The 27298-nt window shown below is 42.5% G+C and overlaps 1 protein-coding gene across 6 annotated transcripts in view; it reads left to right on the top strand.

Moving 5' to 3' along the window:
* ATRNL1 (attractin like 1) overlaps nt 1-27298 on the top strand; it is a 566124-nt gene that overhangs the window by 58661 nt on the left and 480165 nt on the right. For 5 of the 6 annotated variants that reach the window (XM_084800216.1, XM_084800215.1, XM_084800217.1 and 2 more), the window contains exons 11-16: nt 4284-4368; nt 6286-6494; nt 7445-7563; nt 14979-15111; nt 22072-22253; nt 25296-25509. In XM_084800216.1, coding sequence (XP_084656342.1) covers nt 4284-4368; nt 6286-6494; nt 7445-7563; nt 14979-15111; nt 22072-22253; nt 25296-25509 — 942 coding nt within the window. Of the gene's footprint in view, nt 1-4283; nt 4369-6285; nt 6495-7444; nt 7564-14978; nt 15112-22071; nt 22254-25295; nt 25510-27298 lie in introns of those variants that run through there. The other variant, XR_014782800.1, reaches the window with a different exon arrangement.

Below are 27298 nucleotides of genomic sequence, written 5' to 3'. Positions count from 1 at the left end.
GAGTATTTTAGAAAGAGGCTAAACGCTGAGGGGAGTGTTTGTAGATGCAGGATACTAAAGAGGTTAAGTTTTTAAATTTATTTTTGCCTTGTTTCTACTCTTGAATATACAGTCTGTTCATTTTTTGAAATCATATTTCAACCACATGCTTAAAACTGACATAACGCAGAGCACTTAAGCCAGTTCTGACTTCCTTCTCTTATGTGGATGAGTGCATGTGTGTCCCTCATGTGCCCGGTGCTGGCCGAGGCCAGCAGGGCCTTTGGATGTCCTGCAACAGGAGTTACAGACAGCTGTGCGCTGCTGTGTGGGTGCAGGAATCGAACCAGGTCCCTTTCTTTCCAAGAGCAGCCTTATCGGCTGAGCACCTCCAGCCTGAGCACAGAGAGTACCGCAAGCTGTTCAGAGGATTAACAGAGCTCTTACGCAATTACAGATACACACTCTCGTGGAAACGATGAGAACTCATAGAAAAATCAGCCAACAAATGCATTCTTACCTGGATTATTTTCTGCATAATCACTAAGTTAAATTAATACCAGAATTTTGACTCAAGCTCTTCAAATAATTCTATATATCCTCATTGATAAATAGTTCAGATGGTGCAGTGTATTACAATTCGAGTTTAAGACCAATGATTTAATCTTTTGATCATCTGTGCATTTAATGTTTGGTTCATACACTTAAAGGCTTTACAGCAGAGGGTTTAAAAACGTGTACTGAAGGATGTGTTTTTACTCTTTGTTACTGTGGTTTGTATTCCTGTTGGCTTAAACGACATCAGTTCTGTGCAGAATTTATTTTGCATTGTTTAGGCTTGAACTGCTAACGGAGTGACAGTAACTGGGCTGTTCTAGAAGTGTAAAGAGAATAGTAACATGAGACACTTCCCAGTGTGGGATTTACACGGAAGCAGACTGTATTAACTTGGCGTTGATTACCAAGTAATTGTACCTAAGTACTTGGCAAGCTGGCATGTCTGCAGTTTTCCCTTCTTTTTATCTGGACTTAGCGTACCTTTGCAGTTGTAACATGTGGTGCTGGTGTAGCTGTGCCCGCTGACAGCGCACTTGGTGCCTGCGGTCTCGGTCCTGTCTTACTGATGATGCTGTGAGCTCTCGATAGGCCGTTCTGATGGTACGGTCTCCTGACAGTCTGTGGCCCCGCGCCATCTGCGCAGTGGCAGGGATAAAGGTCTGTGCTTACCCACTGCTGAGGGCATGGCTGTGGACACGTGGATCCAGTCTCTATGTCACACTTTCCCCCGCTAGGCGTTCCCACAGTCATGCCTGCAGTCGCTGGAGTGCTTGGTGGGTCACATGTTTTCCTTGCCCAGCCATTTAGTCACAGCGCACACCCGACGCCATCTTCTGGGATATATTCCTAAATGTTGAATATGCTGCCTTCGGAACTCAGAGAAGTCTGGCATGGTGGCTTCTTTTCTTTGAAATCTTAGTAAGAACACATACTACCCTTGGCCATTGGGACCTTATATAGTTTAACAGTATGGAAAGTTTGAATTTTTGTATATTTTATTGTACAACTTTTGGAGTATGCCTGTTTTAGTAAGGTCTCCATTACTTCAACTATTATTGATATTCTGGCCCTATTAGCATGTACAAAGCGGTGTGATGTGTTTCCAGTGTATTGGGAAACCACAATCAATACACAGCTTATAAATAATTCGCAGTATAAGTGGTGTATATTTGAGTGTTACGATGGCTGATGTCTAGCTACCTGAGCTCATTAGTGAACCCTAACTTTTCCATTAGTTTTCTGACTCAGAGCTTGGACCATGTATAGGTCACCCCCTCTTCCCAGAAAAGAATAATGTCTCCAGATCCTTTTAACAGGCCGTTGCAAACACTCATAAGCCTAACTATGAAGAGACGAAAGTTGTCAATGACTCTTAAGCATGTTGCTTATCTTCCAGTAGATTTAATTCTTCATTTAAAACACAAGGCAATTCTTTAGTAAACCTCACTGAATTCTTGTAAAGACTTTTATGTTATGTGGACAAATATCACATTAAAAGTGATTTTTATACTAACTTTATATTAGTAAATACACATTATGCACATTCCTTCCCCCACCCTTCCCTTTTGGTTTTTCAAGACAGGGTTTCTCTTTGTGGCCTTGACTGTCGTGGAACTCACTCTGTTGACCAGGCTGGCCTCGAACTCACAGAGATCCTCCTGCCTCTGCCTCCCGAGTGCTAGGATTAAATGCGTGCGCCACCACCACCTGGCGATGCCCATTTCTTAAATTACCTGTAATACATAAAGTTGGCAGTCTGTTATCATGCACAAGTCTTTGTTGCGTATTTGGGAAATGAACCTACAGGAATGGGATGATGTCTTAGTAGGTAAACGTTTCCTGTGTAAGCCTGAGAACCTGAGCTTGAATCCCCACAGCCTGTGTAGGAGCTGCGCAGGAGAGCATCCGTAATCCCAGGGCAGCTGAGGTGAGGGTGGAGCCAGGAGAATCCCTCAGAGCCCTGGGCCAGCTTCAGCTGAGCAGCAACAGGAACCCAGCCTGAAATGAGCTGCTGCAAGCACACACAACATGCCCATGCACACACACACACACACACACACACACACACACACACTCACTCATACACACACATATGTGCACATGCCATTTTCCACACATGTGCACAAATGCATGCACACACACATGTGCACACATACTCATACACACATGTGCACACACACGTTCACACACGTGTACACGCACACTCATACATATGTGCACACATGTCATTATTCACACACACACACACACACACTTGCGTGCTCTCACACACACTATGAAAAGGCTTGCAATCTGCAGAGCACTGGCTTGGAGGATTGTTAATAGACCTGATGTGATCACTTTCTATGGATAAAGCAAAAACACAAGTAAAATGGTTTTGTTTTTAATCTCTCCCATTGTAGAGTAACAGACAAGAGTTCTTGTCAGAGTTACAAACTGTAAGGAGTATTCATTTTTTTGGAGCCGTCTGTGTTCTTGGAGTACTCTTTGGGAAATACAAGCCAGGGCACTTTTTTTTTTATTACTTTCGCTATTCCAGTTTATGAACTGTGATTTTGGTTTTGATCTTTATTAGTAGAATATTGAACCAAAATTCATTTGATATTTATTTGTGTTACAGGCACACATATAGGTAAGAAAATATGTAATGTCTTATATCTTTAACTTCTGTAATTAGCTTGATATAGATTTACTGTTTTCTGGGATTTCTAAGGTTATTAAAATTGTATTTTCGAAAGCTTAATACAGTTATACTAAATACCAGCTTCTGCTTTTCAACACAGCATGTTTAAGAAGTCGAAAGGGAATAAAATGTCCTAAGCCTGTCCCTGGGTGCTGGACACCGAGTCATTTGACATCTTAAAGTCTGTGTTTATGTGTGCTGTCTTTAATGTCGTATTGAGATGGTATATTTTAGTTTTCATTTTTTTCTTTCTTCAGTTTTTGAGAGCTTTGTTTATGAAAACTGCATCACTCCTCTCTCCTCCCTCAACTTCTGTTTCTCCCCCTCTTCCTCTCAAATACTGAATAATTGTTGTCTAACCATTTTCCATATTATTTACATAACTGAATTATTTCTTTTGTTTTAAAAAGTTTTTAAATCTAGGTTTTTGTGCCGTTGAAGTATTCCTTCCAATATCAAATAAAAGCTGCTTTCTTGAAACATTATAATACTAAAGCAGTTTACATCTTACAATGGTCCTATTGTGGACACTCTGTCAGTGGGTACTTTGCATCCTATTTCCTTTTTTCTTTGTTTCCATTTTTTTTGAGACAGGGTTTCTCTGTGTAGCCTTGGCTTTGTAGACCAGGCTGGCCTTGAACTCACAGTGGTCCGCCTGCCTCTGCCTCCCGAGTGCTGGGATTAAAGGCGTGCGCCACTGTGCAGGCTGGCTCCCGTTTACTTTTATGTGCATGAGGTGATAGGATGGAGTTGACAAGTGTGCCCTGTGGTGACACTCATGGGCTTACTGTGCGAAATTTGGTAATTCAGTAAAGACAAGTCAGTGAAATTGTCTCCAGACACAAAGGATACTTGATTTTATTACTTCACTTATTAATACTCATATACTTAAAGTTAATGGTGAGGATTTTATGCAGGAGTTATTTGTATTTGAAGTCTTATGGTAGTTGACTAATGATACTAAATTGTAGGTAATGGAAAATTATTGTTCTTTTTTTCTGATTTTAAGTATTAAGAATTTCTTAAAACTTTGCTTCCTTTCTTTTCTTTTTTTCTTTTTCAGCTTGTGATGAATGGAAAACATTACCTAAACCAAATCTTCACAGAGATGTCAACAGATTTGGGCATTCTGCAGTCGTCATCAATGGGTAAGGACTCACTTATCATGTCCTGAGGTCAGGAACAGTTGCCCTCGCATCTTCAGATGTTCTGAACTTCCTTTGACACTTGCGCTTGACTGTTAACAGCAGTGGGCTTTATGTCCATTCTTTTCCCTGAGTATGTTACGGCTGGTTAACTGTGTCCTCCACTGTTCCTCTTTTTGTTAACTGAAGTCACTAAGTGCTGAGGACACTGAGCTTAGTGCAGACTCCTAGCGAGGTCACTGTGTCTTTGTTTCTCTTAAAGACTCTCTGAAAAGACCCAAGGAGGAAATAAAGGCTAACCTGTGAGAATCAGATCCTCATCGTAGTCCCGCAGTTAACTCCGCGTGTGAATTTTGATGTCTGTAAATCATTGACCTCCCTAGACTTTAATACCTGCATATCTTTTAGAAGTTGGAGTGTAGGATTAAATTACAGTCTCTTTATGTATATACTTTGTTTTTGAGACTTGTTCTTATTCTGTATTCTAGCTGGACTAACTATGTAATCCATGCAAGCACTGCGCTCGTGCCTCTGGCTCCAGAGTGTAGGGGTTTAAACATGAGGCACCATACTCAGAAAGTTTGCATGAGTTTTTTGTTTCATTAACAAGAATTTGTTCTTTTGGATCTGCATGACAGTATACGATCTACAGCTTATTCAGTGGTTTAAAATGCTTAATTCAGAATGTTGTTTCTATAAGTTTATTATCAGCTTGTCCCAGTTACGTGTAATTTTCCTACTACTGCCATACAGTGGGTTGTTACCCCAGCTTCATGACTGACATGAGCTGACTTTAAAATAGCAGTGAGTGAGGTTCCTGTAAACCCTAAGACCCCTCCCTGGCTTCATTGTGGAAAATATGGTTTAATTTTGATTTTCATTGGTTAATACTGAAAATTGTAATTGAAGCATTTGGGGCCAGTTTTTTTTTTTTTTTATGTCAACAGTAGTTTTATAGATTAAAAAGTGTGTTGTTTGAGGGCATGCAAGCATTGTCATTGCTGGTGTTAAACTTCAGTATTGTGAGGCCTCCATTATAGAACTGGAAGTTCGGAAGCCGTCATGATGACTTGACCCTCACCCTCTCTCTTCTTCCTTCCTTCCTTCCTTCCTTCCTTCCTTCCTTCCTTCCTTCTTTACTTCCTTCCTTCCTTCTTTCCTTCCTTCCTTCTTTCCTTCCTTCTTTCCTTCCTTCCTTCTTTCCTTCCTTCCTTCCTTTATTTTTTTTCAACAAGAAATCATGATCTCAGCATCTGACTTGTAGACTCTGTGTCAGCAGTGAGTGGCAGGTCCAGGCTAATGTGGTGACGCATGCCTTTCACTTCAGACAGAAGGATCATGAGGTCAAGGCAGGGACAGGGTGCAGGGTTTAGGTTGGCCAAGGATACATTTTGGGACTTTTGTCAAACCCAATTCACCAAAACAAAACAAACAAAATGGTCAAACAAAATCTCCAAACCAATACAGAAAAAAAAAGTGGTAAATCTAGATAGCAATTCTAAACTGTACCTAGCATTTATGTATTACTATATTATAGTTATGTAATTGTGTTAGGGTTGCCATGTCTTCCTTAAAAGATACTTTGCTCCTTTATTAAGATTGTGGCACTTTTTCTGAATAAAGGAATGTTACAGTCTTGTTCCTTCTCTTGCTTTAAAAATAACTATGTATGGAAATTTAATATTCTCACAAAATATTAAGATATGTATTTCAGATTTTATCTGAAAAATCATTAAGAAAAGAAATTTTATAATAGTTAATCTGGGCTTTTCACATCCTCCTGTATGTTAGAAATATGACTTTAAAGAAAAGGTAGACACAAACACAGACATTTAAAATGTTAAAATGTGTAGTTAAATCTGGTTATTCTTTACACTGTTTCGTTAGGCCACTCACACGCTCTTTCTCATTCGTTACTAGGTCAATGTATATATTTGGTGGATTTTCTAGCGTCCTCCTTAACGATATTCTTGTATACAAGCCTCCAAACTGCAAAGCTTTCCGAGAGGAAGAGCTCTGTAGAAACGCCGGTCCAGGAATAAAATGTGTTTGGAATAAGAATCACTGTGAATCTTGGGAGTCTGGGAACACAAATAACATTCTCAGAGCGAAGTGCCCTCCCCGGACAGGTGAGGCGCTTCCCCTTCCTCTCCGGTCTTAGTGTTTTTCTACTGATTTAAAAGTAGGTTGATTTTGCTTATATGAGGTTCCTCATTTTAGAAATTAAAAATATTACCTTCTAACTGGAGTCTGATAGCTGTTCCACAGCAGTTAATCATTTATTTTCTTTGTTGCTTTTAGTTTCCGCTTTGGGAACTTATATGGGATACTTTGTGTGCAGCGTTGGTTGTTTTCAGTACATATTACATTATTTACAAATACACCACTTCTCAGAAATATTGTTCACTTTAAAGAAATAAGTGATATATTTTACATTTGCAGTTTTCTTCTTAAATTGTTGCAAAGCTACATTGTACAATTAATTTTTTCTTTTTTGAAATAAAAAAAATAATTTCATTGTAATGAGTTCACAAACAAAAATATCATACAGCAGGATCAGCACTTGGCCATGTGAAGCCAGGGAGCTTATAACATCCCACTGTGATGTATTGAATAAGTAATTAGGAGTCATGAAAAGTAATCAGTCAGTAAATTTATTCATGATTTGCATGGCAGTTATGTATTTCAGCTGGGCGATGGTGTTAGTAGATTTTCTTCCTACAAGTAAAAACATTTTTAAGTTTTGCTACTCTATATTATATTGGACCTCTAAATATCTTTATAGTTATAAAATCCAAATATATATTGTTTTATTTTATTTGGATGTATCTCATTGCTAAGTTTCTCTTCTCTTTCTAAATGAGTAAATTTAAAATATGTTCTGTAAATAGGAGCTACAAAGTTGGCCTAATACTGAGGAACTTATTTTGCTACTGATTTTCTTGTGTGTGTGTGTGTGTCTGTGTGTGTGTAGAAATATGTTAATGATCCTTAGGTAGATAACCACAAATGCGTGAATTAAGACTCATGACATTTTCTGTTTTAGGCTAACATGTTTTATCTCCTGTTTGTGTTGCAGCTGCTTCTGATGACAGATGTTATAGATATGCAGATTGTGCCAGCTGTACAGCCAATACAAATGGCTGCCAATGGTGTGATGATAAGAAATGCATTTCAGCAAATAGTAACTGCAGCATGGTTAGTATTTACAGGTGTTTACAGTATTTACGTCACCAGCGTGCCGCCTGCATCACTTGCTTACCATCAGATTACTTTGTACAAAGGGGAAGACTTTTCACATAAAGATAGAAAATGTGTTGGGATCCGGTTGTGCATGGTGGCACATGCCTTTAATTCCAACACTGAGGCAGAGGCAGGCTGGTCTCTGAGAGTTCAGGGACAGCTGGTCTACCTTGTGAGGTCCAGGGACAGCTGGTCTACCTTGTGAGGTCCAGGGACAGCTGGTCTACCTTGTGAGGTCCAGGGCAGCCTGGGCTTCAAAGGAGATGCTGTCTCAATACTCTTCTCCTTTCAAAAACTGAGCTGTGTATGGAGTCATTCACATCTGGGCACGTCGTGATTATGTTGGATCTGTGCCCTTGGTTAGGCCACCAGTCTGTTTTTCTTTTTGTAGCTTGTGATTTTTATTCACTTATTTCATGAGTGAGCCCAGCAGTCTTTCAATACTTATGTAAACTTTCTTTCTTTAAATGCTCCACATAGGACCAATGGGACCATCGTTATGTAGCTAGATGCTAAGATGCCTCTGGGGTCCCGTCAGCTGCATATCGGCAGTGTGTGCTTGGTCTGTTGTTTACGCGCTTTGTTTTTTAAATTATACCACAATGTTGCTGGCGCTAGTTTTTCTTTTATCTGTATTTAGATGTCTTGTTCTCAGCTGAAGGCAATTTTGTTTTATAGATGACTTTTAGCAACCATTTTGATTCTACAATTGTGAGGGTGCCATTCACATTTAGTATACAGAGCCTCAACACCCAGAATACACAGAATAGCCTTCCACAACCACCACCAACACAACAGCTAATAGCCTTCCATAACCACCAATATACACACCAGCCAACAGCCTTCCATAACAACCAACACACAACAGCCAACAGCCTTCCACAACCACCAACACACAACAGCCAACAGCTTTCCACAATCACCAACACACACAGCCAACAGCTTTTCACAATCACCAACACACAACAGCCAACACCCTTCCACAAACACCAACACACACAACCAACACCCTTCTACAATCACCAACACACAGTAGCCAACAGCCTTCCACAACCACCACCAACACACAACAGCCAACAGCCTTCCACAACCACCAACACACAACAGGCAATTGCCTTCTACAACCACCAATACACAGAATAGCCAACAGCCTTCTACAACCACCATCAACATACAACAGCCAACAGCCTTCCACAACCAATGATTTTTCTGGCTTAAAATATCAATATAAAAATATCAATGTATTTTAGATGAAAAAAACTATTAAAAATATAAAATTAGAATTTATGGTTTTAAAACAGTGAAAATTTATCTTCTATCATGTTAATTTTTTTAATATTTCAGCATATAAAAGTTATAGGAGTCATTATAAAATAGTAAAACATAGAGGAAAATGTAGTTATTGCCTCAGCATAGTGAACCCTTTGCCTTTGCAATATTTTATTAATAGGTAATTTTCAGTATATAAAATGATTTAATAACAAGACATGCTAAATATATGAGTATTAATATTGCATGACATATTTATACTTTGAAATTTTAAGTTATATTTTTTAGATATGTACTGCTACATAAGGGAAATTATTTTATTCAAAATAAAAATTAAACTAGACACAGTGTAAAGGGCTTCTACAGTTAGACTTCTTTAGAGGAACAACTGTGGGGGGACAACTTAGGATTTTATGTCTGCCCCTGCAAACAACACACAAGAGTGTGATGAACTGCCGGTGGAAGCACAGTGGCCTGTGAACCGCTGCCCCACTCATGTGGGTCCTGCTGAGTGCAGGGGAAGCTGATGTCGCAGCTCAGGGTCAGGCCGCAGTCCTCCCCTCAGGGAACAGGACACTGTCCGTCCACACTGTGGGGTGTAGGTCTTGCAAATGCTGCTCCCATTTGGACATGCCAGACTGTCTGCACACCTGTATCCTCATCGAATTGATACATACAATTAGCTGTCACATAATTAAAATGGAGAAAACTCTTTGTTAAAAATTGAAAGAAATTTTTATTTAAAACTTTTTGATAACTTTGAATTAGTTTTTGTTTAGACATCATTTCAATCTGTTCAAGTTGCCACAACAAAGCAACATAAACTGAACAAATTATAGGAAGCAAAGGTTTATTTATTTATTATTTATTTACTTATTTCTGAAGACTTGGGATTTCACGTTCAGGGCACCGAGAGCTCAGAAATGAAGCCGTGTTCTGTTTCCCAGGCGGTGGCTCCTCCTGGACTCTTGTTATAATGTGGCCTCCTGCACACGGAGCCTCCGCCATGGAGACTGAATCTCATCCCCAGCGTCCTCTCCTGTATGTGAATTTGGGGGATACAAACAAATAGGAGAGGTTCACATTTGTGCCTATGTACGTGTTTAGACAACTATACTTGCATCTGAAAGATTAAATTATGTAAATTGCTCTCAAGCATTCATCTTAAAATGCATCCTTTTCCTCTGACGTTGGATGCTGTGCAGGCCAGGAATGACTTGGAAGACATAGTGTGGGTGAGCAGATGGTACGCGCCTGCAATTTAGAATTCTGCTGTAATGTATTTCTGAGGCAGTTTCATCAGAGTCTGGTGATTAAGCTACACTGAGTACTAATGGATACCTAGAGTTCTGCGGGAATTTAGTCAGATTATGTACAGCGATACCCTGTTTCATTATTTAGCCGTATTTATTGCAAGTTGCTTATTTGTGTTCTAATGGGTCAGAAGTCTGTTTGCTTTTCATGCATTTACATTTTGAATTTATGGCTTACTCAATCAAGGACTGGGTGGCTGTGGTGCTCTTCCTCACTAACGTGCCTCTGCTCCATTAGTGAACGGCCAGGCAGTGTGCAGCCCTCTTCCGCCCTCACTGGTTCCCTTGGTAGAATTTCATCTCCTTTTGCCATTCTCATCAGTGAACGGGCTGTTAATGATCAGATGTGGGCTCTGACGCAACTGTTGTTCTGAGAGTTCACACAAAGCTGATTTTTTTCTCTCTTATGCCCAACATGTTTATCTATTCTTTTGCCAGTTTTATAGATTTATATATTCAATAATTAAAGTAAATTTATTTCCTTTTAGTTAATCTGCAACTGCTTTAAATTCTGCTCTGATGATTATATAGAACAATGGTAGAATTTATGTGCTATGTGAAAACAAAATACTTTGAATAAGAAAAATTGACATTAAGGAAGTTTACATGTTCCTGCAGGAGATGTGGTGGTTGGGTAACTCATGATTGAAATTTATAAAAATGTGAATTTTTAAAGGATGAGCAAATTTAACCTTCTGTGTGGGCACATTTTGTCTCTTATCATGGAGTAAAGGTAATAGTCTCCAGCCATAGTCAAAAATCAGAACTCCAGGTTGGCCAGGAGTGTCCTAGGACCGAGGTCTGTGCAGCTGCAAGCTCTCACGTACCACCAGGTGCAGACTCTGCAGAGAGACAACGCCTCTTCACGGTTCCAAATCCTCAAAATGATTTCTCAGCCTCTACTTATTGACCCAAACACAGCGAAGCCTTCACTGAACCATTTCGCTCAAAGCCAGACACGAAGCCTTCACTTTAGGTATCACCATAGTATACAAGAGTGAACAACACAGATTCTGCCTTAAACAAGGTGGACAGCAGGGGCAGGACCTGGGTCTGTCCTGTGATCACAGCACACACACGCTACTGCTTGAACACGAGAACTCACACATACATACACATGCGTGCACACACTTATACGTACACACAAAAAGAAATTAATACATTTTTTGAAAGTGACCATAGTTCATTTCAAATATTTATTTACTTGTTCTGGCTGGCTTCGTGTCAACTTAATACAAGCTGGCATCATTTCGGAAGAGGGAAACTCAAGTTAGAAAGTGTCCCCACCCGACTAACTGGTGGGTAGGCCTGGTGTCTTCACGACTGATGACTGATGTGGAAGGTCCAGCTGAGTGTGGGAGGTGCCACCCCTGGGACGATTGCTCTGGGTTCTGTAAAAACACAGTCTGAGCAAGCTGTGAGGAACAAGCCAGGAAGCAGGGCTCCTCCATGGCCTCTGCTTTGGTCCCTGCCTGTGGGTTCTTGCCTGTGGGTCCCTGCCTGTGGGTCCCTGCCTGTGGTTCCCTGCCTGTGGGTTCCTGCCTGTGGGTCCCTGCCTGTGGGTCCCTGCCTGTGGTTCCCTGCCTGTGGGTTCCTGCCTGTGGGTCCCTGCCTGTGGGTCCCTGCCTGTGGTTCCCTGCCTGTGGGTTCTTGCCTGTGGGTCCCTGCCTGTGGGTCCCTGCCTGTGGGTCCCTGCCTGTGGTTCCCTGCCTGTGGGTCCCTGCCTGTGGGTCCCTGCCTGTGGGTCCCTGCCTGTGGGTCCCTGCCTGTGGGTCCCTGCCTGTGGGTCCCTGCCTGTGGTTCCCTGCCTGTGGGTTCCTGCCTGTGGGTCCCTGCCTGTGGGTCCCTGCCTGTGGGTCCCTGCCTGTGGGTCCCTGCCTGTGGGTCCCTGCCTGTGGGTCCCTGCCTGTGGGTCCCTGCCTGTGGGTCCCTGCCTGTGGGTCCCTGCCTGTGGGTCCCTGCCTGTGGGTCCCTGCCTGTGGTTCCCTGCCTGTGGGTTCCTGCCTGTGGGTCCCTGCCTGTGGGTCCCTGCCTGTGGGTTCCTGCCTGTGGGTTCCTGCCTGTGGGTCCCTGCCTGTGGGTCCCTGCCTGTGGGTCCCTGCCTGTGGGTCCCTGCCTGTGGGTCCCTGCCTGTGGGTTCCTGCCTGTGGGTTCCTGCCTGTGGGTTCCTGCCTGTGGGTTCCTGCCTGTGGGTCCCTGCCTGTGGGTCCCTGCCTGTGGGTCCCTGCCTGTGGTTCCCTGCCTGTGGGTTCCTGCCTGTGGGTCCCTGCCTGTGGGTCCCTGCCTGTGGGTTCCTGCCTGTGGGTCCCTGCCTGTGGGTCCCTGCCTGTGGGTCCCTGCCTGTGGGTCCCTGCCTGTGGTTCCCTGCCTGTGGGTTCCTGCCTGTGGGTCCCTGCCTGTGGGTCCCTGCCTGTGGGTTTCTGCCTGTGGGTTCCTGCCTGTGGGTTCCTGCCTGTGGGTCCCTGCCTGTGGGTCCCTGCCTGTGGGTTCCTGCCTGTGGGTTCCTGCCTGTGGTTCCCTGCCTGTGGGTCCCTGCCTGTGGGTTCCTGCCTTGACTCCCTGCTGTGGTGGGGATGTGTGAGCTGAAATAAACCCTTATTCCTCACGTTGCTTTTGGCCATGGTATTTTATCAAAGGAATAGAATCCTTAACTAAAATGTGTGTGTGTGTGTGTGTGTGTGTGTGTGTGTGTGTGTGTGTGTGTGTTAGAGAAAGGGGGAGGGGAGCGATAGTGTGCAGAATCTGTTCTTCCTATCCCTGTGTTCAGGGAATTGAACACAGATCACCAGGCTCTGTAGTAAGTACCTGTGCTTGCCGAACCATCTCATTGCCTGCGGTGCATTTTATAAAAGAAGTATCATATTTTATCAGTAAATGTTTCATGCATGGCTGTTAAAGTACTTAAGAATATATTTTTTATAACAAGGAATATGAGATAAGTATATCTTAGTTTTAATTTTAGCCTTAGTGACTAAAAATTAGTATCTGCCTGCCTATAGGAGGAGGTCTGATACACACTATCTCTTGATAGACACTAACACGATTGTGTGTGTTGCTCAAAATGTATAATTAAGTTTCTTCCAATATTTTCCTGATATATACATCTAATCTGTGAATGGCTTAAGCCCCAGTTTTAAAGTCTATATTTATTATGTATTTTAAAATCATATATACCGGTAATTTTCTATGAAGTAGCTGAACCTAGGTGTGTGTGAGGTATGATACAAGGGTGGCCATATGGCATTTTCTTTATTGATCCTCAGCCTGTAACTTTTTACTGCCAGAATTAGTTGAAATATGGTTTTATGATGTAGTAGGATTAAAATAAAGGTGACATCTCAGTTTTCTTTGAAGCCTCTTTGAAGAAAGAATAACACACACAAGGCGACAGACATCAAGTAGTTAAACCCATGGTTAGTTTGAGTTATTCGGAAAATAATTTTTCTTTTTATCCTGTAGTAGATTTGAAACTGTTTTACTATCTATTTCAACTTCATTTTCATGATAGTTTCATTGAAACTCAAATTGTTTCCTGTTGTTACTAAGAATAAAGTAATACAGTCACTTAGTTAGAAATTTCTTTTCAGAGTTCCTAAAAAGTTTTTATTAGTTTCTGTTTCAATTTTCAAATGACATAAATTTTGTAGTATTCTCCAACTTTAGGAACTTATTACAAGTCTAGGAACAATAGTTCACCATCTTAAATGAAAGAAAAAGTAGGAAAAACTTTTAGTAGAATTTATTTCAGCAAAGAACAATTCATGAATTGGACAGCACCCTGAACCATGAGAGACTCTGAAAACGCCTCCCTCATTACCCTGAGACAAAAGATATCTAAGCAAACAAAAACCAGTAAGAGCAGCAACCAGAACCCAGGAGATGCAATCAGAAATAACTAAGCTGGCTTTGGTGGCAGTTGCCTTATATGGACATAGCCTTATCCTTGTCAGGCTGTGATTGGCAGTTGCCTTATATGGACATAGCCTTATCCTTGCCAGGCTGTGATTGGCAGTTGCCTTATATGGACATAGCCTTATCCTTGTCAGGCTGTGATTGGCAGTTGCCTTATATGGACATAGCCTTATCCTTGTCAGGCTGTGATTGGCAGATGCCTTATATGGACATAGCCTTATCCTTGCCAGGCTGTGATTGGCAGATGCCTTATATGGACATAGCCTTATCCTTGTCAGGCTGTGATTGGCAGTTGCCTTATATGGACATAGCCTTATCCTTGCCAGGCTGTGATTGGCAGATGCCTTATGTGGACATAGCCTTATCCTTGTCAGGCTGTGATTGGCAGTTGCCTTATATGGACATAGCCTTATCCTTGTCAGGCTGTGATTGGCAGATGCCTTATATGGACATAGCCTTATCCTTGTCAGGCTGTGATTGGCAGATGCCTTATATGGACATAGCCTTAACCTTGTCAGGCTGTGATTGGCAGATGCCTTATATGGACATAGCCATATCCTTGTCAGGCTGTGACTGGGAAAAGTGACTTTCTCTGGTTGCCTCTGATGTAATATCCTTTACAGAACGTTCTCACCAGTATGTGTTGCTTACACACTAAGTTTCATTGCAGCTTACTATGTAGGACAGTAGGTTTAAGCTAAATTTAATTAAGCAAACTAATGTAGTAATTAATAGAAATTATGACTTGATAGAATTGGGTTTGGAGATAAAAGTATATTTTAAATTTCCACAGGGTCTTAAAATTTTGTGATGTCTAAGACTCCTTGTTTGTTCAATTGTGAAAGATAACATGCTTTGTCTTTCCATTTTTTTCAGTCTGTCAGAAACTACACCAAATGTCATGTAAGAAATGAGCAGATCTGTAACAAACTCACGAGCTGTAAAAGCTGTTCACTGAACTTGAATTGCCAGTGGGATCAGCGGCAGCAGGAGTGTCAGGCTTTGCCAGGTAAATATTTCATGATTTGATGCGTGAGTATTTATCTACAGACTGACGCCATTATTTCATCATCTATGGGTATAACAAAAAGTCATTAGGAGTCGGATTAGTAAAGTAATGGTAGTAGGGCCCCTGGAACCTGGGGCTTGCCTGGAGTCTATGGCTTGTTCTTGGACCAGTTATGGCGCCAGGAACGGGTTTCACCCTGTGGAGTGGGATGTAGATCCAGTCAGGAAGTGGTTGGCTATTCCTGTGATATCAGTGGCCACCATCACCAGTGGGCCTCCCACTGGGCCAGTTCTTATTGTCACTCAAAGGGGTCACAGTTGGATCTGACTGATGGCTACTTTTCTCCTAAGGTGGTGTGTTTAGCACGTTCTAGAACTATGAGTAATGAGAGCCAGCCAGTGGGGACTCAGGCTTGTGGCATCTTCGGCACCAGGGTCTCACTGTCAAGCTCTGGCGCATAATACAAAACCAGGGCGTGGCCTGTGCTGTCTGGGGCCTGTGACCTCACCAGCCAGCACCTCCAAAGAAATAACCGCTTCCGACACTGAGCTTTCATTGTTATCTTCTGGTGCATAGTAGGACGCTGTTTCCCCTGTTATAGGGTGATTCCATTTTACAGTGTGCGTGCGTGCATGTGTGTGTGTGTGTGTGTGTGTGTGTGTGTGTGTGCATGCCTGCGTTGTGTGTGTGCGTGTTGTGTGTGCATGTATGTTTGTAAGCTTCTGTGGTAGTAGATTTCTATGACTTTCTTGAAGGCATTTGGTGCTATTCCTGTCTCCCCTCTCCTCAGCCCTACCCCTTCCACCTCAGTTAGTCCTTCCTGCTCCACTGTTTACAGCAGGGACCGATGGCTTCCTCCTCATGGCTCCTTAGTGACCACTGACCTCTAGAGGAATTCCAGAAGAAACACACATTCCTAAGGATCCAAAGCTTAGCATCCACAAATGATGGAGACATGCAGTGTTTGGATTTCCGAACCGGCTTACCTTATTCAAAGTCATTGATTCCAGCTTTGCACGTTTAGTTGTGACTTTCGTTTTCCTTAATGGCTGAGTTGTGGTCCACAGTGTAGACACACTGTGTTCTTAGGGCTGCTCATCACTGGTGAGCTGTAGACACACTGCGTTCTTAGGGCCGCTCATCACTGCTGAGCTGTAGACACACTGTGTTCTTAGGGCCACTGAGCATCGATTTGGAGATGAGTAACAGGAACACGGATGAGCAGATATTTCAGAGGAGCCAGTGGAGTTCTTTGAGTGCATCCCAAGACTGGTATAGCTGCATCATTTGGTGCATCCTTTTGGCTTTTGAGGAACCGCTACACTGATTTCCACAGCAACCACAGCAATGTTCTCCTTTCCCACATACACACACACACCAGCAAGTGACCACAGCAATGTTCTCCTTGCACCCCCCATACCCCAGCAAGTGACCACAGCAGTGTTCCCCTTTACACACACACACACACACACACACACACACACACACACACACACACACAGAGCAGCAGCAAGTGACCAAGCAGTGTTCTCCTTTGCACACATGCACACACACATCAGCAAGTGACCACAGCAGTGTTCTCCTTACATACACAAACACACACCAGCAAGTAACCACAGCAGTGTTCTCCTTTACACACACACACCAGCAAGTGTCATTTTCTCCCTTTTAAACTGTAGCTATTCTGAGTGGGCTGAGAGGAAATCTTTGTTTGTTTGTTCGTTTTGTTTTAAAATATTTTATTTAATTAAAAAAAAAAATTAATTTATTCATATTACATCTCAATTGTTAGCCCATTCCTTGTATCCTCCCATTCCTCCCTCCCTCCCGCTCTCCCCCTACTCGCCTCCCCTATGACTGTGACTGAGGGGGACCTCCTCCCCCTGTATATGCTCATAGGGTATCAAGTCTCTTCTTGGTAGCCTGCTGTCCTTCCTCTGAGTGCCACCAGGCCTTCCCATCCAGGGGATGTGGTCAAATATGGGGCGCCAGAGTTCATGTGAAAGTCAATCCCCGCTTTCCACTCAACTGTGGAGAATGTCCTGTTAAGTGGGACAGAGGGGAGGACATCCTATTGGGACTCAAGGTGAGAGAAGCATGGGAGAATGGGGAAATAGAAAGATCCAGAGGGTCCTAGAAACCTACAAGAAGAACATTATGATGGGTGAATCTTGGCCCAGGGGTCCTGCTCAAATATGTGCAGTAAACTTTGAACCTCTACTGAGAGGAAATCTTAAAGCAGTTGTGATTTGTACTTTCCCTGACAACTAAAGACGTTGAACCTTTTTTTTTTTTTTTTAACATACGAAGCCTTCGTATGACATGCAGCTAGAAAAGTGATCTCCTCTCTGTGTCATCAGCTGAGTGGTGGTGTCCTCTGTCGACAGGAAGTTGCTTGTTCCATGAGACCTATTTACTAATTTTTGGTTGTAATGTCCACGCTGCTATGTTTCCCTGACGTGTCAGTCTGTCATTGGTGTGTAGGAAGACGACATTGATTCTTCTGTCTTGCCGCTTTGATGGACCTGTTTCTCAGCTCTCAGGAGTGCTTGGATGAGTGTCTGTAGAGTTGTGTATATAAAATCACCCCACCTGCTGACAGGGACACTTCTTCCACAGTTTGTACTCCATTTGTGTTCTCTGCATGTGTTGCACACAAGCGGAGAACATGAGCACACTTGTCCTGACTCTGGTCTTAGTGGGAAGGCTGGCGTCTCTCCCTGTCTAGCCTGGTGTTGGCCAGGTTTGCTGCCTCGTTACTCTAGTCCGTCTCTAGCTGCCCTGTGGCCTTTGTTACTGAAGGCAGAATTGGATTTCAAGGGACTTTTCTGCATCTGTTGAGATGAGTGTGTAATTTCTGTCTTTTGATCCACACGTTGGTCTCTTTTCCATTGCTGTGTAGTGAGATACCACGGCCAGGGTCCAGAGAGGTGCGCGTGAACCTTGCAGGGGGGCAGAGCAGCAGGGTGTGTGCAGTGTCAGAACAGGAAGCCAGGAGCTCATCAAAAAGCAAGTGATAAGCTGAGAGAAAAAGCTCAAAGCAGTGGTAGGCTTTTACACTTATGGCCACCCCTGGTGCTGTGCCACCTTTATCGAGGCTGCACTCCCCTAAATCTCTCAAAGAGCTCCACCAACTGACAACCAAGTCTTCAAATATCCGAGCCTTTTGGGAAACATCCACGTTCAAGCCATCACATTCCACCTCATGGTCACACCCTGATGCAAAGTGCATCTGGCTCAGCTTTACAAGTGTCTGTGGTCTTTCACGGTCTCAACACTGTTTACCAGTCCAGTGTGTCTTCTGAGATTCAAGGTGGCCTCTTAATTTAGCCCCTGTAACATCAAAGTGCACATCACACTCTCCCAGCATATAACTGCCAGAATACATGTGCAAAGGGGGCTGCGGGCGTGGTGAGGACGTACAGGAGCAGAGCTGGTACTCAGAGCTGGAGACCACGGAAGACGGTTTCCACCCAGACCACCACGGAGTGAAGCCACCAACAGTTTAACAGAGACATGGCACTGTGAAGAAAAGTGGTTTGGTACCATTTTGAACTTGGTAAGACCAGGGAGAGCGCAGCACGTGTGGCCTCAACGTGACGAGGAAGCTATTCTGTATCTACTCAGTGGTAACGGGAGCTTTTTAGGGGTTTCTCTGCTCTCCTCTAAGCACCCGGTTGAATCTTTAGAGCATCAGCTGTCGGCGAGCTGAGATTCACAAGCACTTCTAGTGTGCATGTGAGGTAAAAGCAAATGGGTAAAGCTACACTGCATTTGGAGTTTTCATTCTGTTGAGTCTACCGTGGGGCTGTCTAAGGCTACAGAGCCCAGCTCCTTATACTCCAGGTCACAGGACGGGATGTGGGGCTCGGGGGAGGGTTTAGAAAATTTGCCAACACTGAAAGTTTTCTGAGTGCTCAGCAAGCAGAATTAGAAAACAAACGCTTAGTGAGTCTGAGATACTTTTGGCACCATCTCTGCTGACCCCGTTACTTCACTGCAGCCTGGGTTCCCAACACAGGTGACGTTCATTTGCCTGCACATGTTAGCACATAAGACCAGAGATGCATCGCCAACACGTGGTGCACATAAGACCAGAGATGCGTTACCAACACATGATGTAGAAGCAACTGTTATAAACTGTCCTGTTTTTACTGTACGAGCAAAGTTTTCAGTTCTTACAGAAGCAATGATTTAATTGCAGTGCTGTTAACTTCTCAGCACATGAATTTTATTTTATTTTTTTAGCATGTGAATTGTATATTAGTATTTCTTTGTAATGCATTGTGTTTGCTTCATTTAAAAGTTGCTACTTGAGTCACTGACTTTTCATTGAAAAGTTCATCTAAATTGAACTTTGCTGTTAGAGCAGAATTTGTAACAATTTTTGAATTATCCTCAAACACATTTCTGCCATTTTGTACTATACAATTATGAGACGAGGTGCTCTCAGCAATCATGACTTTAGGATCAAAATAGCCATGAATGCTGGAAAACATTGAACGTGTTGTGTCCTAAAATATCAAATATTTAGTAAAGATTTAATTTTTTTAGGTAAAAATAACCAAACATCCGTCTCATTAGTGTGAACATTTGCTTTTGCCTTTGATAAATGGTAAAATTATATATGAATTTTAAAAAATAAATTTGTTTTGACTTATTACCAGTAAATGTATAATTTATAGGCCCTTTTTTTTCTATACACCTAGAGCCATGTAAACTTTTTTCCTAAGTAAAAAGAGCATGTACTAGTTACCTGTCTGCTGCTGTGATACAACACCGTGACCAAAGCAACGTGAGGGGGAGAGAGGGTGTTTGTCCTACGTATGTTACCAGAGCGTTGGAGTCCATTATGGCAGGCCGGGCATGGCAGCAGGCCAGCAGGAGAACACAGTGTAAGAAACCGTGTGCAACGGTGTACACTCAGCTGACGGAGTGCAGAGCAGATGGGGATGTCTGACGCTAGTCCGCCTCCCTCTCCATGACGTGTTCCGACGGCTGGAGTTGGCGGTGTTGTGTACGCACTCCTCACAGCTGTTGTGGGTTCCTACCTTTTTTTTTTTTTGTTCCTCCTTTGTTAAGATCACAAGAAAAATGACATCACACACACACACACACACACACACACACACACACACACACACAGCAGGGAAGGGCTGCCCTTGAAACATCACTGTAGCTCAGAGTGACCCCAAACTCATAACAATCTCCCTGCTGCAGCCCCCGCCCCCACACCCGGGGTTAATTTTCATGTGAAAGAATCCTTTCTCAACGTTTGCAATTCCACACCCAAGAGTACACTCTTTCTTTTTAAATTTTTGATTTTATTTTGGTTTGCTTGTGGATGTATTTGTTTTCTCTCTAAATAAGAAAAGAAAGTGTGGAGTTGGGCCGGGAAGTGGAAGGAATCTCAGGGTAGTCGGGAAGGAGAGGCCATGCCTGGGATATGTTGGATGAAATCTTTTTCGATTAGAAAATATATCATGAAGTGTAGGCGGAGCTAACCAGTGAGACCCCACCAGGATTGGGGTGTGGGACAGGAGAGAGGGGGCGCGAGGAGGGAGGGAGGCAGGTTAGCCACAGTGTTCACGTTTCCATTTGTGAGGCAAACGCAGAAGGTCTGATTAGCCTGCTGCACTGAGCAGGCGAGTGTGGCTCTTGTTCTCGGTGAGGAAAGCATTTGGTTTCTTTCAGTTTTAGCTAAAACCACTGTTTTCTTTCTTTTTCTTCTTAGTACTTTAACTTTTGGTAGAGTCTTTCTATTCAGCTCAGCCTGTCTTAGCAAGGTTGGCCATGACCTGCTGCTGTCCTGTCTCTGCCTCCTGAATGCTGGACTTGCAGGCCTGGACGTCAGCTCAGCTTTCTGTTCTCTGGTCTCAGGTCCCCTGACTTACGCATAGCTTCCAGTTCAGTGTCTTTATGGCGTTCCTGAGTGTGTGAGGGGGTGAGTGTGTGAGGGGGTGAGTCAGTGAGTTGCTGGCCCGAGTATGTGAGTATGTGAGTGTGTGAGTGAGTGAGTGCATGAGTGAGTGTGTGACTGTGTGAGTGAGTCGCTGACCCCTGAGTGTGTGAGTGTGTGAGTGAGTGTGTGAGTGAGTGTGTGAGTGTCGCTGACTCCTGTGCCTGCTCTTGTGATTTCCTTCTCTTGGTTTGTCTTGTTCTCTTGTCCAACTTTGATGTGATAGTTTTTTATTTTATATTTTATTATATTAAAATAATGAATGAATGGAAACCTAGCCTTTGCTTTTAATTTGGCTACAGTTTGGTTTTCCCCCCTCTTTTGGGTGGTTGTTTAATTTTGTTTTCTTGGCTTTGGAGTTTTTGGGTTTTTGCTTGTTTTTTGAGAAAGAACTTAAAGCTGGGTAAGTAGAGAGGAGGTGAGCATCTGGCAGGACTTGGAAGAGGGAAAATTATGGTCAAAATATAAACTTAAAAATTGTTTTAAATAATAAAATAAAGCAGTGTAACCTTTTGACCTGAAAGTAGGACAGCTGGAATAATGCCGCTGTTTTTGAGAGGCCGTCAGCTGACAGCCAGACTACGTGCAGGTCTGTGGACTGAATGTAGGCAAGAGGCTGGAGCCCGGGAGCCCACGCTGTTTGAGAATCCAGGGAAGGCCAGCCAGGGTGTGCAGGCTTTAATCCCAGCACTCGGGAGGCAGAGGCAGCTGGATTATGAGTTCAGGAGCAGCCTGGTCTGCATAGTGAGTTCTAGGCCAGCCTAGGCTACATGGTAAGACTGTTTTAACAAAACAAACAACATAATTTTAGAAAGGACTTAGGGTCTTGTTCTTAATCTTTACCAAACTATTGCATAAACTTCAGGATATTAAGACATTTTAAAAAGTTACATTTAAAAATTTAAGTTAACATAATGTTCATATCTATAATTTTGAAATAATTGAAAAAGAAATTTTTTTGTAATGTAGAAGTAAGAGGCAGTTCCCCTCTCTTTTCCTAGCTCACCTTTGCGGAGAAGGCTGGAGTCACGTTGGGGATGCTTGTCTTCGAATCAATTCCAGTCGAGAGAGCTACGACAATGCAAAGCTTTACTGCTATAATCTGAGTGGGAATCTCGCCTCCCTGACAACTTCCAAGGAGGTGGAATTTGTGCTGGATGAAATACAGAAGTTCACACAGCAGGTACGCTCTGGGATTCTCATGCGACGGATATTGGGAATGACGCATGCTCCACAGAAATGATCTATTCTTTTAGTTGTTTAAAGTAAATGATTTTCCAAAGGATGGACAAATATTTACCTAATTCACGTGTATGAAAAGCCATTAGTAATGCTTGGTAGTCTCTTGCAGTAAGAGAACCCAGAAATGCAAAGAGGTACTGTTCTCAGACACACAGGTAGGAGGCGCTGTTCTCAGGCACATGGGTAGGAGGCGCTGTTCTCAGACAGACAGGTAGGAGGCGCTGTTCTCTGACACACAGGTAGGAGGCGCTGTTCTCTGACACACAGGTAGGAGGCGCTGTTCTCTGACACACAGGTAGGAGGCGCTGTTCTCAGGCACATGGGTAGGAGGCGCTGTTCTCAGACAGACAGGTAGGAGGCGCTGTTCTCTGACACACAGGTAGGAGGCGCTGTTCTCAGACAGCGTAGCAGGGAAAGAGTCAAGAGCCAGTTATCTTGGGTGTGGTAACCAGTGCGGACACACTCAGGGTGGACAGCAGTCACGGTGTGAGCTTACACAGGAGTCCTGGGGAGATGCTCAGCCAGCACTCACAGGACCTGGAGGTGCTCACAGAGAGAGCAGGAGAGACACCTACAGTTTCTTCTCTTAACTGGCCGTATTTAAACTCTCCCAGCATGATGGGCGTGTGTGGTTGTTGGTGGGGGTGGCCTGCTGGTTTTCATACTTCAGAAATATGTAACTTTTTTAAAGTAAGGTTTTATCGCAACCATAATTTTTGCGATGTTAAGGGCTTCTTTTTTGTATGTGTGTTTTGGACAGTTAGTTTACCACTGAGCACATGAAAATTTGTGCCACTAAAGTCCTGTCACAGCAAAAGCTTTTGATTTGCAGACTCACATTGTGTATTTCAGGAAGAACTACAATTTGTCATTAAAGCTCTTGAATTTTCTGTGTTTGGCATAAATTATTTTTGGCAGTTACAGCCACAAATCTGGTCCCTTGGGTTCTATATTTTGGGAATTCTTGTGGCTGCTAATTTCTGTTGTTGTTATTGTAATCTGTAAGGAGTGGGTAGCAAATTCCTACTTCCTGCATTGCCGAGTCACATCATACGAAGAGTGTTTTGTTTTTATCAGAAACAACTTTTACAGAATTTCACAGTGGAAACTTCTTCAAGGTGACATTTCATTAGGCATATCTCTAAATAAAATGAATTATATCCTGAGCACTGCAGTTGCATAGGCTTAAGATAGCTCTTCTTTGGCAAATAAAGATCGACACATCCATGCCCTTTAAAGAGATATTGTGGGTCAAATGATAATGTAGTTATCAGAAATGGCTAATGAAATGTTACAATGACTTATGGTGTGCTGCAGTAAATTTTCATAATACAGTAATTTATCTTTCATTTTCTACTGCCTGTCTGGCTCATTTACCGAATAACAGTTACTTTAAATGTTTTATCACTGGCTTCAGTTTTGTTTCTCTTCCTTTTCTTCCAGATTCTTATCATGAGTTTTAGGGAGTAATATTTCATTTTAAATGGCTTTTTTTTTTTTTTTTTGCCGTAGATAGTTACAAAGCCCAGGCAGAGTTGCTGTGATGAACGTGAAGCACATTGTTAATCTGAAATTTCTATGTTGGATTCATTATCTGACTAGTGTTATTATAAAAGCATGATTTAAAAAGGCAGATTTTTGTTAGCCTACAATCTCCGAATAAATGTGTGAAATATATAACTATAATGTGATGCAGCATATGTGTGATTTTATAATTAGAAACATTGTTAACCCTACCTCAGTTTCAATATTATGCCAAATAGTATAAAATAACTATTTTGTTGTTATAAGAGCTTTCTTAAACTTAAATTTTATTGATTGTTATCTATATGGTATCCTTTTAGCAATATGAAATTTATTGTCATAGTGAAAATTTATAAGGTATTTTAGTTGTATAAAAAATCCATTGAATATTTACAGTGTGAAACCTATTGTATTTATACACTTACAAATTTATAGGTGTACGGTTAACTTAACCTCCCTAGGACCATTTATACAACATGAATACCATGTATCATGTATGAATATATGTGTTGTCAGAGATTAGGATGTAGTGGCCTTTTCTCTATTCTGATATTACATATATAAAAGAATTAAAAAGAGTGATGATTGAAACATTTTTCCACCGTAGTGACTGTCAGGCAGTTTGCTGATTTAGACGGTACATTATCGCGTGTTGACAAAGAGCTGTCTGTAACGTATAGAACAGTGGATTTAGAATATATTTTTCTTTGAAATAATGATTGAGATAAACCATATAAATATGGAATTGATTCTGACTTCATGGCAAGTTCGAATGGTTGCGGGACTATTAAGGATGGTGGTGTGGCTTTTGTCCACTGGCGTTTACCACATGTTTCAACATGACAGGCAGACCTTACCCACAGCCTGTTCTGCCCACTGATGGGCAGGCAGATGATGTCAGTTGTCCCAACACGGTAAAAGTCCGGACATAGCCAGGTGGGGCATCCTCATCGTGACATCTTCATTCAGAACCCGTAGAGATCTTAATTTTGTTCTCCATTTTTGCACATTACAGATACTGGATTTATCTGTAGGTTCTTAAATCCGTAACTGATTAAACCACCTGCCTGATGGTATTAGTTACAGCAGTAGTGGTGTTTTTTGTTTATTGTCTGTCTGTCTGAGATAGGACTCTACTGTGTTGCACTGGCTGGCCTGTGCTCCACGGAGATCAGCCTGTCTCTGCCTCTTGAAGGCTGCAATTAAAGGCATTCTGTCTGTAAACCCATCTTAGAGGAGAGAAAAAGACGAGGAAGTTCAAAAAAATCACCCAACTTTGTAGCTAAACTCAGAAAAGCTCAGTGCTTTCGAAGCAGTGTTGTGATTTTGCTTAAATTATTGTTGGCAGTAAAGGTTTTAGAAAGGCAGCTTACATGTTTTCAAATATAGTATTTAATGATGAATCATACAGTGCTTTCTCTTTTAACCCTTTAAATGCCCCACACCCCGTTGTTTGCAGACAGTGTCCCCTTGGGTGGGCTTACGCAAGATCAACATCTCCTACTGGGGATGGGAGGACATGTCTCCTTTCACAAACACGAGCCTGCAGTGGCTTCCGGGTGAGCCGAACGACTCTGGATTCTGCGCCTACTTAGAAAGGGCTGCGGTGGCCGGGCTGAAGGCAAACCCCTGCACATCCATGGCAGATGGTCTCGTCTGTGAGAAACCTGTAGGTAAGTAGTCAGCTACATATGGGCATTTCTCTAACTGTGTGTTTCAGCCTGTTGTGAGCCCTTCTTTCTAGAGTGCGGTAACTTGTACTGTCCTTTTATAATATTGACCCCTAGATACTAATTTTTATTTATTCTACCACAGTTGTTTTTTTAAACTGATATTAGCATTAACTTGTAGTGATAAAATTCTATTTTTACATGATTTCTTAAATTTTACTTTTTTTTTTTACGAAAATGATTGAAGGAATTATTTTATTTTATTTTGTGTGTATCAGTATTGTGTGTGTGTGTGTGTGTGTGTATGTGTGTGTATCGGTATTTTGCTATGTGTGTGTGTGTCTGTGTGTATGTCTGTGTATGTGTGTGTGTGTCTGTGTGTGTGTCTGTGTGTCTGTGTGTCTGTGTGTCTGTGTGTGTGTGTCTGTGTGTGTGTCTGTGTGTGTGTCTGTGTGTGTCTGTGTGTGTGTATGTATGTGTGTATATGTGCGCATGTGTGTGTGTGTACCATGTACATACTTGATACCTGTGAAGATGAGAAGAGAAGGTCAGCTCCTCTGGAATTGGAGTTCCAGATGGTTGTAAACCATTATGTCAGTTCTGGGAACCAAACCCAGGTCTTCAGCGAGAACAAGTGCTGTTAACTCCTGAGCCCACTCTCCCAGCCATTGTATTCTTTGTATAATGATTGCGCTGGTGCTATCACGGGCATGCAGTTATGACTGCAGGTCAGCAATACCCTCTGAACTGTTCAGTCAATTGCTGTCATCAAAGAGCATTAGAAGGGAAGATTTGCACCTAAGATTAATGACTGAGTGATTTTAATCTTATAGCTGTATTGCTTCAGTTATCTAAAATGAAATATTTGTTGCTATTTCATCTGAAACTGAGTTTGTTAAGTGGGAACAAAATATTTGAATTCTTTTAGAATTGCACAGTTTATTGCTTCAGCAGCTGTAAACGTACAGTTGGGTGACACTAAGTATGTCCTGCTGTTCTTCAGCCTTTACTGCTCTCTGCCAAATTTGGTTTATTTGGCAAGATTAATGCTGTATATATTTTTAAACAACACATTTCTTATCCTTTATCACTCACCCGTGGGAAACGCCATTGCTTCTATGATTTGAATACTTGGGTACCTCATGTTGCGGGGTCACACCACTTCTTGCTTTTGTGACTTCCTTGTCCACTTTGCACAATGTCTTCAGAGCTTACCCACGTGTGATCACGCCCTCCTGCTCCAAGGCCGAGCAGCAGTCTAGTGTGTTCACAGTCAGCGTCTGTCTGTCTGTCTGTCTCCTCATGCTCTGGTGGGCACCTGGGCTCCTTTACTTCAGCCGTTTAGAGTGAAGTTGCTATGACAGGGAGCACACCAATGTTTTCCACTTTTGGCTACTTAGAACGATGGTGCCACAAGTGGGCCATGGTTTCCCTTCTTTGGGTACGTATCTAAGTGGATTTGGTTATCTAGGGTTAATATTTGAAGATTTGTTTTATTTTTTCCGCAGACACTGCACCACTTACATCCCTACTGTCAATTCAGTTTCCAGTTTACCAGCATCCTTTCCAATAGTGTTATTTTCTTTCTGTTGTTTTGTTTTTGAGAATGGTTGTCTGTAAATGTGGTTTGTATTCTCCTGATGAGGAGATGAGAGATGGGAGCTGTACCCAAGGTTTACTAACCCAAGCCACACGGCTCCGCCTGAGCCCAGAGCTTTCCTACCTAACTGTCCTTAGGCTAGGTCTGGAGTGTTTCAGCCTCTGAGGCTAACTGATGAATATGCACTCACCC

Source organism: Acomys minous (assembly GCF_964271855.1).
Source record: "Acomys minous genome assembly, chromosome: 2".
Taxonomy (NCBI): domain Eukaryota; kingdom Metazoa; phylum Chordata; class Mammalia; order Rodentia; family Muridae; genus Acomys; species Acomys minous.
The sequence above is the reverse complement of the archived record's forward strand: the minus strand, read 5'-3'. Positions and strand labels throughout refer to the sequence as shown.